At 39.2% G+C, this 21,063-nt stretch overlaps 1 protein-coding gene across 4 annotated transcripts in view; it reads right to left on the minus strand.

The window, feature by feature from the left end:
* ZNF451 (zinc finger protein 451) overlaps window positions 1-21,063 on the minus strand; it is a 96,093-nt gene that overhangs the window by 2,305 nt on the left and 72,725 nt on the right. Inside the window, exons 13-14 of one of the 4 annotated variants that reach the window (XM_065911920.1) lie at window positions 20,402-20,588; window positions 12,570-12,638 (exon numbers count right to left, since the gene is read on the minus strand). The exons of 1 other annotated variant lie outside the window; for it this stretch is intronic. In XM_065911920.1, coding sequence (XP_065767992.1) covers window positions 12,570-12,638; window positions 20,402-20,588 — 256 coding nt within the window. The remainder of the gene's footprint in view (window positions 1-12,569; window positions 12,639-20,401; window positions 20,589-21,063) is intronic. 2 more of the 4 variants (XM_065911923.1, XM_065911921.1) reach the window with 2 other exon arrangements.

A 21,063-nucleotide genomic window follows, 5' to 3' on the forward strand; every position in this document is an offset into this window, starting at 1 on the left:
ATTTATGTGTCAAATCATCATACAGGTACTGGAAATGAACAAACCAAAGCTACATGCTAACAATCAGATGAATCTGTAAAACCATGTTAACTAAAGGCATTCAGACCCAAAGCATCAGTATACCAACCATGACTGTGCTGTTCAATATGATGCACACTGACTGTATGTGGCTATTTGTGCTTTAATTAACTGAAATTAAGTCAGGGGAACTGATCTAGGGAACTGATCATTGTGGGCTGAAGTGTGCCCCCTCGAGATATGTCCTTACCCTGGTACCTGTGAATGTGACCTAATTTGGAAACAGGGTATTTGTGGGTGTGACCAAGATGAGGTCACTAGGGTGAGCCCTAATTCAACATGACTGACGTCCTTATTGGAAGAAAACACCACGTGAAGATGGACACTCAGGGAGAAGATGACCCCAGGATGGACGGAGAGACACACAGATGCATCTACTAGCCCAGGAATGCCTACTGTAGGATAAGGGGTTTAGAGAAGGAGAGGTTCAGAAAAAGACGGAGACCAGCACTTACAGGAACAGATCACCTTTAATGAGGTGAGAAGGGGCAGCAGTCAGATTAGGAGCTGCTGCACTAACCCAAGAAAAGAGGAAGTATATACAGGCATGTATGTGGAACGCTACTGTCTTAAGGGGGCCTGTTCTCCAAGGTTGTTCAGAGTAGTTATCTCTTATGAACAGCTGGGGCAAGGAATTTTGGAGACTAGCCAGAGGCTGGACTGGCTGGGAGTTGGGCGTAATCAACCTAATGTCCATTTTTTCTTTGGGTGAGAGAGTTCTTTGTTTTGCATTAGAATGGTGGGGAGGACCAGGAGGGTCCAGGACCAGGCTACCTCGAGCCATGCAACTTTCCTTCACCTACAGTTGACATTAACCACCAGAATCTAGGAGCAGGACCACGGCCCTACCAACAGCTTGACCTGAGATGGGTGAACTCGACAACTGAGAGATAATTTCTATTGTTTTAAACCACCTAGTTTGTGGCACTTAGGTGAGCAGCCCCAGGAAATCAATCCACTGGCAATACTCTTTTTTAATCTGAAAGATGGTCACCTGTTTTGTGAGATGTTTTATACAATTTCTGTGTGTATTATATACACATACACACAGAGAGAACCAGAAATCTGGAGGACCAGCATATAAGTTGGGGGAAAGGATCAGAGCTGAAGTGCTCCAGAGTCCATTTATTGTTTCATGGAGGCAGACAACATGTACATATACTTTACTCTTTAAATTACATATAAAAAATGTGATAAAATGCCAAGGTAACCACAGAAAGAACAGAAAAACACACACAGTATACACACCAATTGGAAAAAACAAAAAGAGGAAGCTAAGAATGAAATAGCAGAAGTAAATACAAAAACATTAACATCTACAGTGAACTTACAGGAATTAAACTTGACAGTTAAAATGAATAAAAACGAAAGCAACTAAATGGTTCCACTTCCAATAACAGTAGAGTAGCTTATATTGGATTAATTCTCCCCTAGATAACAATTATAAACTATTTTAAGGCACTAAAGAACAACAAAAATCAGGTAGAAACAGGACAGAAGTTAATTACTGAAATAAATGAATTACACAGGGCTAAATATGCAGCTTTACGTTCCTCTTTTGCCTTAGGGCATGCCTACATCCCTGGGAAACCAGACGCAAGCTGAGGAGTCAGAGACAGATGACAGAGGGTGCGAGGGGGAGCTGGCGGCAGGAGGGCAGGAACGGCAGAGAGAGATCCCAGCAGAAATGAGAAAGTAACAGAAGAGAATCCTCCGAATCTACAAATCCTTGGCTGACTTCTGAACTCTGCATACACGAGAGAGGACCCAAGACTGTCGGTGAGAAACAGCAGTTGGAAAGCTAAAAGAAGCAAGCGACTGTTGCCTGCTGTGGCGGAGAAAGAGTTTGGTGTCCGAGTCCAGCAAGTTAACTACCTACAAGAAAAAAAAAAAAATTCCTCAGAGGAAGTTAACAGAATTCTGAGAATCTATAATTTACATCACAAACATCCAGCATACATAAAAAATCATGTGACTTGCAAAGAAACAAGAAATGTGAGGCACAGTCAAGAGGAAGAGCAGTCAAAAGAAACTGACCCCCCAAGATAATCAAGCTCCTGGAATTAGAAGAGAGATTTAAGAAAAGTTAAAAATATTTTTAAGGACATAAGGTTGAGTGGATAAGAAATCTCAACAGAGAAATAAAAACTATTAAAAAGAAAACTAAGCAGATATTCTACAACTGAGAAACACATGTTTGAAATTGAAAATTTACTAAGTCAGCTGAACACTGGAGGTGGTAAAGGTAGAACAATAAACTTGAAGACTGAACAATAGAAATGATCAAAAATGAAGAAAAGAGAAAAAATACTAGAAGAAAATGAGAAACCTGTGGATAAATCTAAACCATCTAACATGCATAACTGGCGTTCCAAAAGAAAAGGAGACAGAAAGTGGGACAAAAAATTGTGAAGAAATAATTGGGGGAAACTCATAAACTTACAGATATATGCAGCTAAGAAAACTCCAAGTAGGATACAAAGATAGCTACATCTAGGGACATTATCAAAAACTGCTAAAATCCAAGGACAAAGAGGAAATATTAAGAGCAATAAGAGGAGAAAAATGACATATTTGTATATAGGGGAGAATTAATAGAAATTATGGCCATTTGTCATGACAAACAGAGGAGGCCAGCCACAAGACAAGGAAATGGAGCTCGAGCTCTAAAGTGCTGAAGAAAAAACACCAGTTAACCAGAACTCTAAAGCCAGAGAAAATATACTTCAAAATTAAAGGGAAAATAAAGATACTTTCACAAATGAAAACAGAGTATTCAACACTAGCAAAACTGCATTACATTAATATAAAATAGGACAGGAAATTCTTTAGGCTGAAAAAACAGAACATCAGATGGAAATTGTAATCTAGTGGAAAGAATGAAAGGTCATTTGAAATGGTAACTATGTGGATAAATATTAAAAACTAGATCTTTCTTCTTTTCTTTCTTTAAAACTCAAAGCAATGTTTAGAGCAAAAAATAATATTTTCTTATAGCGTTTATAATAAAAGCGAAAAATATATATCATAACCTTTAGAGCAACCATAAATACTGGAGAGATTGTCAAGAGTAAATCAAAAAGTAAGATCAAACTTTACGGTGTTTTTATAAGAGACGTAGTTTCAAAATAAAGATATAAACAGACTGAAAGTAAAAGGATGGAAAAATATACACTGTGTAAATATTAAGCATAGGTAAGTTTGAGTAGCTATATTAATATCAGAAAAAAAAATTTCATGATAAAAGGTATTACCAGAGATAAAGAACATTTCATAATATCATAATGCTAAACAGATCAGTTCATTAGGAAGACACATCAGAAATGTATATGCAACTAAAAACAGAACTGCAAAACACAAAATACAAATTGACAGAACTAAAGGGAAAAAATAAAATCTACAATCCTTGATGAAGAAGCTCACTACTGTAGTAACTGACAGGTTAACTAGAAAAAAAAAAACACTGAGGATGAAGATCTGATATTATCAACCACTTTGACCTAACTGACACTGATCAAGTACTTTACTCAAAATGCATTCTTTTCAAGTGCATACAGAATATTCATCAAGACAGACCACAGGTTGAGCCATGAAAAGTCTCAATAAATATCAAAAGTTTTAAATTTTAGAGTATATTCTCTTACCACAACAAAATTAAATTAGAAATAATAGGACATTCAAATATTAATATTTGTAAATTCAACAATGTATCTAAAGAGTCAATAGATCAAAGGGGAAAATATAAGGAAAATTAGAAAATACTTCAAACTGATAGCAAAAACATGAAAATTTGTGCAACACAGTCAGTTCAGTCACTTAGTCATGTCCAACTCTTTATGACCCCATGGACTGCAGCACGCCAGGTTTCCCTGTCCATCACCAACTCCTGGAGTTTACTCAAACTCATGTCCATGGAGTTGGTGATGCCATCCAACCATCTCATCCTCTGTCGTCCCCTTCTCCTCCTGCCCTCAATCTTTCCCAGCATCAGGGTGTTTTCCAATGAGTCAGTTCTTCATGTCAGGTGGCCAAAGTATTGGAGTTTCAGCTTCAACATCAGTCTTTCCAATGAATATTCAGGACTGATTTCCTTTAGGATGGACTGGTTGGATCTCCTTGCAGTCCAAGGGACTCTCAAAAGTCTTCAACACCACAGTTCAAAAGCATCAATTCTTCTGTGCTCAGCTTTCTTTATAGTCCAACTCTCACATCCATACATGACTACTGGAAAAACCATAGCTTTAACTAGATGGACCTTTGTTGGCAAAGTAATGTCTCTGCTTTTTAACATGCTGTCTAGGTTGTGGAACACAGTAAAAAGAAGAAAGTCGACAAATTACAGTCTGTGGGCCAAATCCAGTCCACCAATAATTTGGTAAATGCAATTTCACGGTATACTTCACACTCCTTTGTTTATGTATTGAGAATGGCTGCTTTCATGCTGTAATAGCAGAGCTGAGTAACTAACAGAGACCACGGGACCTACAAAGACTAAAATATTTACTATCTAGTATTTTACAGAAAAAGTTTAAAGCTTGCTCATCCTGGCTTAGAGGGAAATAAACATTTTTAAATGTTTACATTTAAAAAACAAGAAAAAATTCAATCAACAGTCTAAGTGTCACATTCAGTTCAGTTCAGTTGCTCAGTCGTGTCCAACTCTTTGCAACCCCATGAATTGCAGCACGCCAGGCCTCCCTGTCCATCACCAACTCCCGGAGTTTACTCAAACTCATGCTCATCAAGTCAGTGATGCCATCCAGCCATCTCATCCTCTGTCGTCCCCTTCTCCTCCTGCCCCCAATCCCTCCCAGCATCACGGTCTATTCCAACAATTGCACTCATCTCACACACTAGTAAAGTAATGCTCAAAATTCTCCAAGCCAGGCTCCAGCAATATGTGAACCGAGAATTCCAGATGTTCAAGCTGGTTTTAGAAGAGGCAGAGGAACCAGAGATCAAATTGCCAATATCCACTGGATCATCGAAAAAGCAAGAGAGTTCCAGAAAAACATCTATTTCTGCTTTATTGACTACGCCAAAGCCTTCGACTGTGTGGATCACAATAAACTATGGAAAATTCTGAAAGAAATGGGAACACCAGACCACCTGACCTGCCTCTTGAGAAACCTGTATGCAGGTGAAGAAGCAACAGTTAGAACTGGACATGGAACAGACTGGTTCCAAATGGGAAAAGGAGTACATCAAGGCTGTATATTGTCACCCTGCTTATTTAACTTTTATGCAGAGTACATCATGAGAAACTCTGGGCTGGAGGAAGCACAAGCTGGAATCAAGATTGCCGGGAGAAATATCAATAACCTCAGATATGCAGATGACACCACCCTTATGGCAGAGAGTGAAGAGGAACTAAAAGGCCTCTTGATGAAAGTGAAGGAGGAGAGTGAAAAAGTTGGCTTAAAGCTTAACATTCAGAAAACTAAGATCATGGCATCTGGTCCCATCACCTCATAGGAAATAGATGGGGAGACACTGGAAACAGCATCAGACTTTATTTTTGGGGGCTCCAAAATCACTCCAGATGGTGACTGCAGCCATGAAATTAAAAGACGCTTACTCCTTGGAAGGAAAGTTATGACCAACCTAGACAGCATATTAAAAACCAGAGACATTACTTTGCCAACAAAGGTCCGTCTGGTCAAGGTTATGGTTTTTCCAATGGTCATGTATGGATGTGAGAGTTGGACTGTGAAAAAAGCTGATAGCCAAAAAATTGATGCTTTTGAACTGTTGTGTTGGAGAAGACTCTTGAAGAGTCCCTTGGACTGCAAGGAGATCCAACCAGTTCATCCTGAAGGAGATCAGTCCTGGGTGTTCATTGGAAGGACTGATGCTGAAGCTGAAACTCCAATACTTTGGCCACCTCATGCAAAGAGTTGACTCGCTGTCACATTTAAGAAGCTATAAAAATAGATGACAAAATTTAAGCCCAAAGTAGGAGGAAGGAAATAAGAGAGAGCAGAAATCAATGAAATGGAAAGCAGACCAAAAAGAAATTATCAACTAAAAACTGTTCACTCCTTGAAATGATCAAATAAACTGATAAAACTTCTAGTTAGTGAAGAAAACAAAAATTACCAATATTAGGGAAAAAAATGACATGACATCATTAGTGATCCTAAAGAAATAAAAAATACATAATAAAGGAATACTACTATGAACAACTTTACACTGGTAGGTACATTTGACAATCAAGGTAAAATGGACAAATTTCTTGCAAAACATTATTCTGCAAAACTGACATGAAGAAAAAGAATAGGTCCTAGGATGAATATTCAACTAAACGATAGAATAGGCAGTTGCAAACACCCGACCTTCCACAGGAAACAGTGAAATACACGCCTGAACTGTCAGGCAAAAACAACTTTCTCAAAAGTTTGGAAAATCCTCAAAGGTTCACAGCCACCAAGCAAACGCTGAATCAAGACACAGGCCACACAGAAACCTGTAGGGGGACTGCCCTGGTGGTGCAGTGGATAGGAATCCGCCTGCCAATGCAGGGGTCACGGTTCCACCCCTGACCTAGGAAGATCCCACATGCCTCAGAGCAACTAGGCCCCACAACCGCTGAGCCTGCGCTCCACGGCAGAGAAGCCAGCACAATGAGGAGCCCGCACACAGCAAGGAAGAGCAGCCCCTGCTCACCCCAACTCAAGAAAGCCCACACGAGAGCCACAGAGACCCAGTGCAGCCAAAAAAAATAATTAAAAACAAAAACAGAAACATAGGAAAGCCGAGTGGCATCTTCCCTTGCCCTTCCCCCATCACCTCCCTATCCCTCCCTGCAGCAGCCCGTACTCCTGGTGTGGGACCCTTGTCCCTGGTTCCAGGCAGAGCAGAGCAGAACTCACAGCTTACTGTGTCTGTTCTATCCTGTATCTGAAGGACTGAAACAAGCCATCACGTCTACTTTACCAAGCTCAGGGCCCACACCGGGCAGAAAAGCAGTCTGCATGGCTCAGAAACAGTGTGAGGCAGACAAAAGGCCTGGATAAAAGATGATGGGTGAGACATACAACAGAACACCTACTATCTGGGAGGGAAAGGCATGAAGAGAATTTCCTTGGGAAATTAGGGCATTCAAAAGCACCTTCGTGTGCTGGGGAATTCAGAAACCAGGCACACACCCAGTACAGGATGCATGCTCAGAAAATACCCAAGAAGACACTAAGCCTTTGCCACTGGCTGATCTGTAGGCTCAGTGCATGCTTGCGTGTTAAGTCACTTCAACTCTGTGACCCCATGGACTTTAGCCTGCCAGGCTTCTCTGTCCATAGGACTTCCCAGGCAAGAATACTGGAGTGGGTTGCCACTTCCTCCACTGGGGGATCTTCCCGATCCAGGGGTCGAACCTGAGTCTCCTGTGGCTGCTGCAGTGCAGGTAGACTCTTTACCACTGCGCCACCAGGCTCGGTGCAGAGCTGGCTAAATGCTGAAGGTGCTAGCATACAGCTGAAGCTCAGGAGAGACTGTTGTTTGCTCCTGGTACTCAAGGAAATCTCTGTCAAAACAAGAGTTGAACACAAGCTAAAGGAACAGAGACTTCAGTGATCAAACATGACAAGGAATACAGTTTTTGCAAAAATAATCTGGAACTAAACACAAGGACAACTACAGCCTTCGACAATCACAAACAGCACACTATGGGGGAGACAGAGAATCTGATTTCCAAAGTATTAAATTATAATATTTGCACACCCAATTTTCATCAAAAACACAAATAATACAAAGAAACAGGAAAGTATACAAAGTGAAAAAAATTTGAATTAAATTGTCCCTGAGGACACTTAGATACTGAATTTAGTAAACAAAGACTTTAAACCAACTGTCTTATGGTCTAAGACCTAGAGTAAACCATGAGCAAAGAAGTAAAGGAAATTAGGAAAACAATGTATGAACAAAATGAGAATATCATAAAGAGGTAGAAATTATGAAAGGCCACCAAATAGAAATTCTGGAGCTGAAAGTACAACTAAAATGAAAAATTTGTTACAGGAGTTTAACAAAACTAAGCAGATAGAAAAAAGAATCAGCAGGTTTTAAATGTTCCAAATTTGATAAAAGATATGAATCTACACATCCAAGAAGTCCAACAAACTCCAAACAGGAGAAACTCAAAGAGATTCATATTGAAGACGTGTTATAGTTAAACTATCAAAAGTCAAAGTCAACAGAAGCAGCAAGAGGAAGGCAACTCTTCACGTGTAAGCCGTTTTTAAATAAGACGAACAGCTTGTTTCTCACAAAAATCATGGAGGTCAGAAGACAGTGAGAGAACATGTTTAAAATGCTATAAGAGAAAACAAAAATCTGTCAAGTAAGAAGTCTATATCTAGAAAGAATGGAGGAGTAATCAAGACTTTCCTAGATAAAAACTAAAGGAATCTGTTGCTAGCAACTCTGCCCTCCAAGAGATGCTAAGGGAACCCTTCAGGTTGAAACGATAGGAAATTAGACAGTGACTCAAAGCTACATGGAGAAATACAGGACACTGACAGCAAATACGTCCTTGTTTTTCTTTGTTATGGCTCAGTCTGTATTTCCCTTATTCTCTTTTCTCTCTGCCTTAATTTCATTCTCTTTGAAAGAGAGGTAATATGACTAAATAAGAAAGAACTCAGCAATAGGAGTTAGAACGCCTATACTAAATCATGCTCCACTCATTTGGAGGCTATGAATCTGAAGGCAAATTACTAAATGTTTGGAAGACTAAGTATTTACGAAAAATAGGGGAAATATTCTGACTCTCATAGGTTGTTAGAATTAACAGCAATTCTGAATGTCTTAGGTTTTTTTCATACACAGTTCAAGTAAAAACTGAACACAGTAGTCTCTTCTTTCTCTGTTCCTTAAACTGGCCACAGAGTTACACTGTTTTACTGTTTATGTTAGTTTTACTATTTGTTGTAATATTAATAATTGTACTGATAACTGCTATTAATTGAAGGAACTCTAAGGCAAACTGCTGACATTTACAGGAAGATGGTTTTACATTAGCAGCAATCCACATAATGCTGTCTTTTACTTCTTTTCCAGGGATTTCAGTCAGAATACCTCTGTTGAACGTGTATACTTCCAGAGCAGACCTGAGGTGCAGGTAAACAGTGAATAATGATAATAATCACCATCATGGGGAATTCCCTGGCTCCATGCTTTCACTACTAAAGGTGCGAGTCTGATCCCTGGTTGGGAAACCAAGATTCCCACAAGCAGCAGCAACCAATACACGTACCGCTCACCACGTGCCAGGCCACTCCAGTGAGGCAGGTACGCTAGTATTTCTGTTTTTAAAACGGAGGAAACTGACGCACAGTGAAGGTAAGGGACTTGGACAATATTAATCACTCACAGACAGCAGAGCTGAGATGAAGCAGGCCCTTTATAATGGGCTTGGATAGTTAGAAACTCTCACAGGTCTACAGAAAACAACAAAGACTGAGATCATCACAGTGGGGGGAGAGGAGACAGGAGGCCACAAAAGAAACTGCCTTTTGCCAGGGCAAAAAGTCGCAAGCAAACTGACCCTGCTTTTTACTACCCATCTGTCAGGCTTTTAAAATGCTACCTAGATGCCCATCAGCAGATGAATGGATAAGGAAGCTGTGGTACATATACACCATGGAATATTACTCAGCCGTTAAAAAGAATTCATTTGAATCAGTTCTAATGAGATGGATGAAACTGGAGCCCATTATACACAATGAAGTAAGCCAGAAAGATAAAGAACATTATAGCATACTAACACATATATATGGAATTTAGAAAGATGGTAACAATAACCCTATATGCAAAACAGAAAAAGAGACACAGATGTACAGAACAGACTTTTGAACTCTGTGGGAGAAGGTGAGGGTGGGATGTTTCGAAAGAACAGCATGTATATTATCTATGATGAAACAGATCACCAGCCCAGGTGGGATGCATGAGACAAGTGCTCGGGCCTGGTGCACTGGGAGGACCCAGAGGGATCGGGTGGAGAGGAAGGTGGGAGGGGGGATCGGGATGGGGAATACGTGTAACTCTATGGCTGATTCATGTCAATGTATGACAAAACCCACTGAAATGTTGTGAAGTAATTAGCTTCCAACTAATAAAAAAAATTAAAATAAAATAAAAAATAAAATGCTGTGTTGAGAAGAGAAAGAATGAGAAGCGATTTGAGAAGTTTTAAGCTCTGAGTTTTGCTATTAGGTTTGGACTAGAGCTTCACTTTGCTTCCATGGTGCAGGGTCAACAAAATCACCCAATATTCTCCAGCCAAATGGTTTCTGTCTTGATTTCCTTTATCCCACTATAGGGAGGTAGGTCCTAGCAGCCCTAACTTATTTTGAGTTTGTTACAAGTTTATTCATTCAACAATCATTTAGTGCTAAAACCCTGTGCTAGGTGTTGTTGAAATAAAGATAAATAAAACATGATCCTACTCCTTGAATGGCTCAGTCTGGTAGGCATGAGAAATACAAACAAAAAAATATTTAAAGCAGAGGGAGTCTGGAGATGGGAGCGTTAGCTTTCTCTAAAGATGGAAGATCTAAGAGGCACTGATCATACAAAACTGTCTACAAAGTGGCAATTCAACCTAAGAGAGGATACTGGAGCTGGTTCTTGCTGGGTGAAAAGGAAGGGAAAGGAAGGCACTGGAGCCAAGTACAGAGGAGGCCACGGCTCAGAGGAGGCCACGGCTCAGTAACTTAACACGTGGACACTGTGTGCCTCTCATACTCATTCTACATAAAGCAGGAAATGAAAACACACGTGACACCACTTTGATTTTTCTTGAAATTAGAGCATTATATCTCTACTTCATAGGACAATTAAAAGTTTAAAGTATCTTTTCTTGAATCCACTAATGTAATACTTTTTCCAAACTAAGAAGGGATAAAAATGTAAAAACTCTCAAAATCTCCCAGCCATAAAATGTACAACATAGATACAAAATGCTAGAAATTCCGACACATATTCAGTGATACAGATCTCAGATTTCCTGGGTTAGCTAGAAGCCCACAGGACTATGGAGGTTTTTCCAGTGTGGTTATTTAAAAGTTATAATTTTGTTTGGCATTTTCCATGGGATTAGTCATGGGTAGTAAATGAAGATTGCAAAGTCTGAAGTACTTAGGTGCTCAATGTGTTTATCTTTTCGTGGACTTCATAAGCCACTCAGCTGGCAGTTTCTGTTTAAAACTCACAAGCATTCTTTCATCTGTTTAACCCGTCATTATGTGGCTGCTTAGCACCAAGCCAGACCTTGCCAGACCATGTTGGGAAAACAAGCTGGTCAGAAAACTTGCTTCCAATTAGGCCGTTGACTTACTGCCAGTTTTGTTTAACCAATGAATTTTGACTATAAGAAAGATCAGTCTTCTCTGAACAGAATAGAATCTTCACTGAATAGAATCAATTCCACTGCCAGACTCAAACTCCCTACCCCAGACAGCAAGAAGTGTGCTTCTAGTCAGATTCACTGTATTCTAGAGCAGTGCCAGCGAACAGAAACCCAACAGCGGGCCATTCTGTGTGCCTGTTTTGCCACGTTTCCTTCCCTAGTTATACACTTCCACTCTCAAATCTCCACCAACAAACACCACATTGGAACGTATGTTAAGACTCCTACTGTGGCAATTCCCTGGTGGTCCGGTGGTTAAGGCTCCATGCTTCCCCTGCAGAGGGCATGGGTTCCATCCCTGGTTGAGGAACTAAGACCCCACATGCTGTGTGGCGTGGCCAAAAAATTAAAAACAAACAAACAAAGACTCCTACTATTAATCTTGAATGTCAAAGATGCCAATATGAGAGTTTCAACTTTCAGTAAGCTTATTTCCCCAAATCCTGTTGTTTCACTTCCCGCCCAGGGTTATTAAAAAGCACAGTCTGTTATGGAAAAACCACAGTAAAAGCTGGACTTACATCACAACCAAACAGTGGCAGTTGGTAAATGATTTGATGTGAAGTAACATAAAAAGTTCTCTTAAACCTATGAAGGGAAACATAACTAATTTATAGAAAAAAATCCTATAATATTCTAATATAAGTGCTTGCTTTCGTAGTTCCACTGCATAACTTTTTAATATTCTTAACTTAATACTACTTGAATAAAAATTAGGAAACCAAAATCCTTTCCTAGCCCCAGGACAGCAACCTTTTTCTGCAAAGGGTCAAAAAATAATTATTTTAGGTTTGGTTGCGTGATGGGGCAGGATCTATACCATCTGTGTCACAACTAGTGTTCTTGTGGGCGAGAAAGCAACAGCACAGGCCATACTCACACAAGAGTGTGGACAGGCTCCAATAAACGCTTATTTATTCTAGCATCTTACACAAGGAAATGCAAACTATCCTCTAAATGAAAGAACAGCTTTAAAAAACAAAACAAAACACAGCAGGAGGAGGGAGGAGGGGGATGAAGTAAGAGAGGAAGAAATTAAAAAACATAGAATCAATTAGGTGAAGGGTTAACTCCATTAGGTTACCTTCTGCAGATCTGAATTCTTCTCCCACTGAAGCACTTTTTATACCCAGGTTATCATCACTGTCACATTCTGTAAGGAAGAATCAATAAATGCAAATGTACTTCTGAAAGAGTTACTGTGCTATTAATTTATGTACTCTAAAATGGTATGACTTTCAATGTCTCCTCCCATACCCAAGCTTACTAATTACAATCCATTAGTATTACACAACTTTCCCTAGTATTTTTTAAAAAATGATTATCAAATACTACTACTTAAATCAAGAAAAAATAAAAATGAAATAGGTAATTCACTTTTAGCTCTATATTCAAAAAATTATTTGAAAAAGTTTTTTTGTATGTTTAGGAAATAAGTTTCAGTATTTTTTTTTAAAGTGTAAATTTGAAAAAGCTAATATATTTGAATCCAGCAAATAAATTCCAAAGTTTCATTGGCATTAAATCATCTTTAAAAGATTTTTTAGTGGAGACAAAAAAAATTCTCCTGTAGTTTGAAAATCATAAGCATTAATCTCTATAGACACGTAGGTTTATTATTAATAATGCCTCTGCATGCCACAGACTCAGCTGATGTCTTATATACTTACTAGTGAGAGCCCTCAGGCTCTCTCATGTCATTTAAAACAATGACATGGTTAACAAAAGTCACTTAAAACAGGAACATGGTACTACCAGGAACCTGGCTCTCACTTTCACTACATTTATATCAATTTCTATCAGAGTGACTGAATCAGGGTTTAAATAACTGAATACAAATCATATGGACATATATATGAAAATACGTAAAATACTAAAATATACATTTAAAAATTAATCAATTTACCACAGTCTACAAATAGAAACCACTGTATAACTCTTATATTCCTTTAGTGCAAAAATTTATTATGTCATCTTTTGCTATTCGAGCAAAAACAATGTTTTTTTCTACAATATGTTATATACACTTACTATTTCAAATATTTTAAGCTATGTTTTAGTGAAATAAAACATTATATTTACAATTTGAAGAACAGAAAAATTAATTCTTCAAACATTAGGAACAAAGAAAATGCCCAAGCTTTCCATTATCATAATTCAAAGTCAAGGCCAGTCAAAAGCAGCGTGCTGTAACTGGTCTAAAGAATCCATCACTGCAGTGAAGGCCTATGTGGGCCTGAGGACTACGAGTCTGACACTAGATTGTAAACATTTTTTAAGGTTTCTTTTGCCTCAATCAGCACCATTCACAGAACAGAGAAAATCATGAATAATTTTTTCTGTGTTTAGTACCCTGCATAGAATTAATTGTATCATATGGAAAGAGGCAGACAGAAGCTCAGAATTAGGTTTAACAGCTATTTCACATAATGCCTATTCAACAGGGCACACCACTGCTTCAGTCACTTACACTTTCACAGCAGGGGTAAACTCATGTGCTCAGTTTTCAAGATGGCTTTAGAAACCTGTGTAATTGGTACCAACCTCCATCCCATTCATTTCAAAATGAAGACATAAACCAAAAAAATACAACAAAGTCCCAGGGTCATAAACCAGATGGCCACAAACAGTGTTCAGATTCAACAAAAATCATTTTGAAACGTACTATGTTTTAAACAGACTTTACTAAAGTAATGTCTTTAAACAGTAAACAGACTCTACTAAACTCTGTTTTCAATTTAAATTCAGTACTTCATAACAGCCTATGCTCTAGTTCACCCTTGTATTACTGAGGAAAAAATATTCTAGGAAAGTTCAAACTTTATATAAAATTCAAAGGAAGATGTTTCATTACTGAAGAACTATAAACACTTAAATACACAAAACTGTTTTTAAAGAGAAAATCTGACATAAAGGCAATCAATATTCTTGAACTAACCTATAAGATAATGTCAAGTTCTTTACACAAACAGATCTTTAAGAGCTTATATAAAACCAAGTAGCAGTTATTTATCTTAGAGCGCATGACAACCAGGAGCAACATCACACAGAGCAGATAAAAACGCCGCCGACCTGGCTCCTCTAACGCAGCCTGGCTCCTCTAACACAGCCTGCCTCACACACTGTGACTGCAGCTGTACAGTCGAGAGAAGAAAACAGGGCCTCCTAGTTCACTTACAAGAGATCCTAGGGAACTTACAATGACGAGTCGGCTATGTTTGACACACAACCAGCTTACTTTTTAAAGGACCAGAATGCACAATCAAATCTTTTTATCTTCTACAAAGAGAAAAAGCATCTTCCCAACTGTTAATTTTTGAAGCGTTCACAGTTGGTATCTACACATACTCTGCAGTCACTAGACTGTAGCAGAGCGTCTCTCATCTTCATCCTTCACGGACGGGGTAAGAGCCAACAATGCACACTGGATTCTCTACAACATAAAATCGGGGCTTCGCATCAATGAGAACCTCAGTCTTCGCAGACGACAGCTCTGGCCCCAGCCAGCTATTTCAACATGGGCCTCTGTTCCGCCATGTACGAAAGGGGGCAACCTAACTCATCCCACCTCGCAGTGATGCAAGAAGGATTAAATAACACGCGGAAGAAGTTCTTTGAATGTTATAAACATCTTCAACACTACAAATACAAAAAACACCTAGCATGGGAGCTGGCACACAGTAGGTCCTCAGTAAAAAGATGAGTTCCCTTTTTCTTCTTTAAAACAACATTGAAGTGACAAGTTGTTGACTGCATCGTTGAAATATGGGGCTTGAGTTAGAGTGAACACATATTTGTGAATAAAATGTGAAAGTTTTAAAAAAAGAAAAAGCCTACCAGGCTCCTCTGACCAGGATCACTAGAAAGCATCCATGTATCTTGGTAAACTTTTAAAAAGTGAAAATCAGTACAATATAAAATAGAACTAATAGAAGGATAAGGGGGTTATGGGTGTCAATTCAGGACAGGTTAATATTTTTACATGTCTCCACAGGGATACACACATACTGTAATCAAAATGCTGGTGCTGGAACCCCGATGCATAGGAGACTGAGTTTACAGGGCAAAAGCCATGACACATTCAAATCTCAATCTTAATTGAAGGCTCATCTTGCTACAGAGAGTAATCGATTGATCCCAAACAGTACCCATAGTAACATTCCGTACCTATGAGCATGTGCAGGGTGCATGCCGATGTTTGTGCACTGAGAGATGCTTCTCAGTTCTAATGCATATTAAATGCCATTTCTTAACAAAAACTATTATTATTCTTAAGGCCATTTGTTAGGAAAGGTGAAGGAATAAAGTTACCCACAAAAATCACTGGTCTCTGATTTTCCAATTAGTTATAAAGTTTATTACCAGGCCTTTCACACTCTTCCATGAAGGAAAAAAAAAGATAACTGTCTTAAATTAAACTGAATCTGAACATACTATGATTCAGTATAACACTGTTTGAAATTTCAGAGTTACAAAAGCATCTTTAAATTCAGACCTAAATGAAATATGACTTAAAGGCTATATACTTCTTTGGCCACTTAATTTTAATAATTTTCATTAATTTTAAAATGCATTTGCTATAGCACATGAAAAGATGCTCATTTGGAAAATGGAAATGACCAAAATGAGACACCACTATGTACCCATTAGGATGGTTACTATCCAAAACAAAAATCAGAAAATAACAATTGTTAGCAAGGATGTAGAGAAACTGAAGCCTTCATGGCCTATTGGTGGGAATGTAAAATATTATAGTCCATGTGGAAAATAGTATGGAGGTTTCTCAAAAAATTAGAAACAGAACCACCATGTGACCCAGTAACCACACGTCTGGGCATGTACTCACAGAAACTGAAAGCAGGGTCTGGGAGAAAGGTCTGCCCCCATGGTTAGAGCAACATGGTTCACAACAGCTGAAACATGGACACATGAAGTGTGTCCACCAGTGGGTAAACGGATAGCAAAAGGGGTACAGACATACAACGGAGTATTACTCAGCCTTAAAGAGGACCCTCTGACACGGGCTATAACATGGGCAAAACCTGAGGAAATGTTTTTCTCAGTGAAATAATAAGCCAGTCACAAAAACAGAAAGGCAGCATGATTTCACTTACAGGACACACTCAAGATAGTCAAATTCATAGACAGGAGACAGAATGCTGGCTCCCCAGGGGCTAGGGGAAGGACAGTGGGGAGCAATTGTTTAAGGGGCATGGGGTTTCAGTTTTCAAGATGAAAGGAGTTCTGGGGATGGATGGTGGTGATGGCCACACAACAATGTGAATGCAGTTAACACCACACAACAGGTTTCCCAGGTGGCTCAGTGGTAAAGAATCTGCCTGCAATGTAGGAGATCTGGGTTCGATCCCTGGGTTGGGAAGATCCCATGGAGAAGGAAATGGAAACTCATTCTAATATTTTTGCCTGGAAAAACCCATGAACACAGCAGCCTGGCAGGCTACAGTCCATGTGGTCACAAAGAGTCAGACGTGACTGAGTGACATTTCAGAATGGTTAACATGGTAACTCTTACATGTGAAAGCATTAAGTTGCTCAGTCGTGTCCAACCCTGAAACCCTACAGACTGTAGTCCCCACAGGCTCCTCTGTCCATGGAATTCTCCAGGCAAGAATACTGAGTAACCATTCCCTTCTCCAAGGTATATTCCCAACCCAGGGATCGAACCTGGATCTCCTACAATGCAGCTGGACTCTTTACCATCTGAGTCATCAGGGAAGCCCAATCTTATGTATATTTTAGTACAATTAAAAAAAGAAAACAGTGGAAAGAAAATCTAAAAATATACATATAGTGGCTGGGAATCATGTTTCCTTTTTATGTCAGTCAGTTCAGTCGCTCAGTCGTGTCCGACTCTTTGAGACCCCATGGACTGCAGCACGCCTGTCCTCCCTGTCCATCAACAACTCCTGGAGTCCGCCCAAACCCATGTCCATTGAGTCGGTGATGCCATCCAACTACCTCATCCTCTGTTGTCCCCTTCTCCTCCTGCCCTCAATCTTTCCCAGCATCAGGGTCTTTCCCAATGAGTTAGTTCTTCACATCAGGTGGCCCAAGTATTGGAATTTCAGCTTCAGCATCACTCCTTCCAATGAATATTCAGGACTGATTTCCTTTAGGATGGACTGGTAGGATCTCCTGTAGTCCAAGGGACTCTCAAGAGTCTTCTCCAACACCATAGTTCAAAAGCATCAATTCTTCTGTGCTCAGCTTTCTTTATAGTCCAACTCTCACATCCATACATGACCACTGGAAAAACCATAGCCTTGACTAGACGGACCTTTGTTGGCAAAGTAATGTCTCTGCTTTTTAATATGTTGTATAGGTTGGTCATGACTTTCCTTCCAAGGAGTAAGCATCTTTTATTTTCATGGCTACAATCACCATCTGCAGTGATTTTGGAGCCCAGAAAAATAAAGTCAGCCACTGCTTCTACTGTTTCCCCATCTGTTTGCCATGAAGTGATGGGACCAGATGCCATGATCTTAGTTTTCTGGAATGTTGAGCTTTAACCCAACACTGTCACTCTCCTCTTTCACTTTCATCAAGAGGCTCTTTAGTTCCTCTTCACTTTCTGCCATAAGGGTGGTATCATCTGCATATCTGAGGTTATTGATATTTCTCCCGGCAATCTTGATTCCAGCTTGTGCTTCCTCCAGCCCAGTGTTTCTCATGATGTACTCTGCATATAAGTTAAATAAGCAGGGTGACAATATACAGCCTTGACATACTCCTTTTCCTATTTGGAACCAGTCTGTTGTTCCATGTCCAGTTCTAGCTGTTGCTTTCTGACCTGCATACAGATTTCTCAAGAGGCAGGTCAGGTGGTCTGGTATTCCCATCTCTTTAAGAATTTTCCAGTTTACTGTGATCCACACAGTCAAAGGCTTTGACAGAGTCAATAATTAATAATACCTGCTATTTACTGAGCACCTATGTGCTTTCTGGGCTTCCCTGATAGCTCAGTTGGTAAAGATTCCGCCTGCAATGCAGGAGACCTGGGTTCGATCCCTGGGTTGGGAAGATGCCCTGGAGAAAGGAAAGGCTACCCACTCCAGTATTCTGGCCTGAAGAATTCCATGGAATGTATAGTCCATGGGGTCGCAGAGAGTCGAACACAGCTGAGCGACTTTCACCTCACTTCACTATGCACTTTCCTACTCTAGACACTATACGTATCACTAATTCTTACAAACTTGCAGATATGAAAGTGAGACTCACAAGAAGTTGAATAACTTTGCCTGAAATCAGAAGCAGCAACGTTAGCATTGCATTGCCTCTGTTTATCACAAAAATTCAAAATAAAGTACACATGTGCCCCCAAAGAGCAGTAAGTTCAAATGAGCACTGACTATGAATAAATGATTTTAAAAATATGTAGAGTATAAGAAATATTCATAAAAGAACTTCGGTATATAACAATAACCTACACCTTACCTCTAACCCTAACATACCCATGCAGACCTATTTATATGCAGCTTTCACTCCAAATAAAGTTGAAAGAAAGGCAAAATCATAACAGGTCTTAATACCAAAGCAATGTTCCCAAGAGCAGCAGGACGAAGACAAGGGGGTTGGTTTAGATGGCAAAGGTAAAAATTAAATATTTTATGAGATATTACGTAGATGTTTTTAAGGACCGGGGAAGGGATGGCAAAAGAATGGAAGAAAAAGCAGTTAAAAAAGCCACAGACACAGGGAATCCAACTCAGTACTCAGCAATGCCCTATGTGGGAAAAGAATCTAAAAGAGGGTTTACAGGTGTATGTGTAACTCACTCACGTGGCTGTACACCCGAAACTAACACGAGACTGCAAAGCAACTATACTCCAATAAAAATATTAATCAAAATTTTTTTAAAAAGAAAGAAAAGGAAAAAAAGTCACAAACAGAAAAAGCAAGTGAATGAAAACAAAAACTACATAATAGGAAGATAAAATTCAGTGCTAAAATATGACATAAATAAGCAAAATAGAGTTGACTTTCCTTTCAAGAGCACGAGTGTGCCAGCAGCTTAATGGTTCCTAACTTTGAATTGATCCATTGCAATGAGTGATCAGAGCAAAGTTCTTCAGAATAGATCTTCAATCAAAATGTGGCTTTACATATATGAAATGAAGAAATTAGCAAGGAGGAGGGCATACTTGGGAAATGTAAAGGCAAATAATAAACATTCCAAGAAGTAGTCAGTTTCTCATTAAAGTCATTCATCAATACCTTGAAACTCTTTCCATGGCTGCAACTTATTAGGATATTTTAAAACTATTCTTTTATTCTCTCTTACCCACATTTACTTCAGAAATTTAAAAAAAAAAAAAAAACTATCTGGGTCCCTAGAATTATATCCTTTCCTAAATATTGGTTAGTTAAACTGGCCACCAGCATGCATTCACTGAACAATCTCAGAAAGGCAGAGAGAGTGCAGGACAGGGGCTCCTAGCCCTTCAAAGTAACAAAGATCGCTCACAGCTGCATCCTGTCACTGTCAACCTCCTAAATGCTCTTTTTTTTTGGTATTGCCATATTTACTGCTTTCTGGTTTCTCCTATAAGCACTTTGCTGTCTGAAAAACTGAAGATAAATTTAGAATTTCCAAAACAAAATGAAGATCCAGATTCTGAGCTTTGCAAAACTCTAATAGCATATTTCAAACCATTAAATATACGAATATAAATTTTATCCTTTAGACGAAAAAGGGCTCCAGAAAATCACGAATTCATTCTCCTTCTAATACACTCAAAATGAAAGTAGATAAGGAATGAAACACAACAGAAGCATGAGCGCGTGGCGGTTTAGTAAGCAGGCGGCAGGGCGATAGTGGACAGCAGTTTATTGGCGTCTCTCAGCAGTGAAGTCTCCTCCTTTTGGGCGGTTTGCCCCGAGGCTGCAGCTGCATACCTTTGGTGGTGTCAGATATGCTATTTAACAAGGCACACATCATATCTCCCTCTAAGTGGTGAGGGTTGAGTATATGTGCTGGCCTCTGAGTCTTCTTAAACTGATTCTCTAGCTCCAGAAAACCTTGATCTCCTGAGAGGATGGTGAAAGGAATCTGCTTGGGCAGCTGTTCATCTAGACGGCCAGCCTAAGTTGGAACAAATGGCACACATCAAATCAGCATCTGTGCTTCCAATCAAGTTACAGCTATTTCAGAATGAACGCCTACCTAGAAAGGTGTATTTAGTGTATCCCCTTGCTCCCACTAAAGTATGATATAAAGATCTCATTCACAAATAAAATATATTAATACCATATTTAAAAAATGTAAAGTGCTGTCAATTTTAAGATAAACTGTTTAATGTGCCACTAAGAGAGAAAGAAAAAAGAGAAGGACCCCATATAAAGGTGGAACAGTAACAGGGCTAAAGTAAGCAAAGTAACAGTAAGGCAAGCAAGCTCAACCTTAAAACTAGCTAGATGGAAAAAGAAATTATCTTGTGGTTTAAAACATAAGCAGCAATCAACAAGTCTACAGAGTAAATTCATGTTATCAGGGTGACACAGAAACGCTTAAGCAGAAAATTTAATTTAAACTGGGTCTCAGGTGGGTCGTTTCTCCA

Source organism: Muntiacus reevesi, chromosome 20 (assembly GCF_963930625.1).
Source record: "Muntiacus reevesi chromosome 20, mMunRee1.1, whole genome shotgun sequence".
NCBI lineage: Eukaryota > Metazoa > Chordata > Mammalia > Artiodactyla > Cervidae > Muntiacus > Muntiacus reevesi.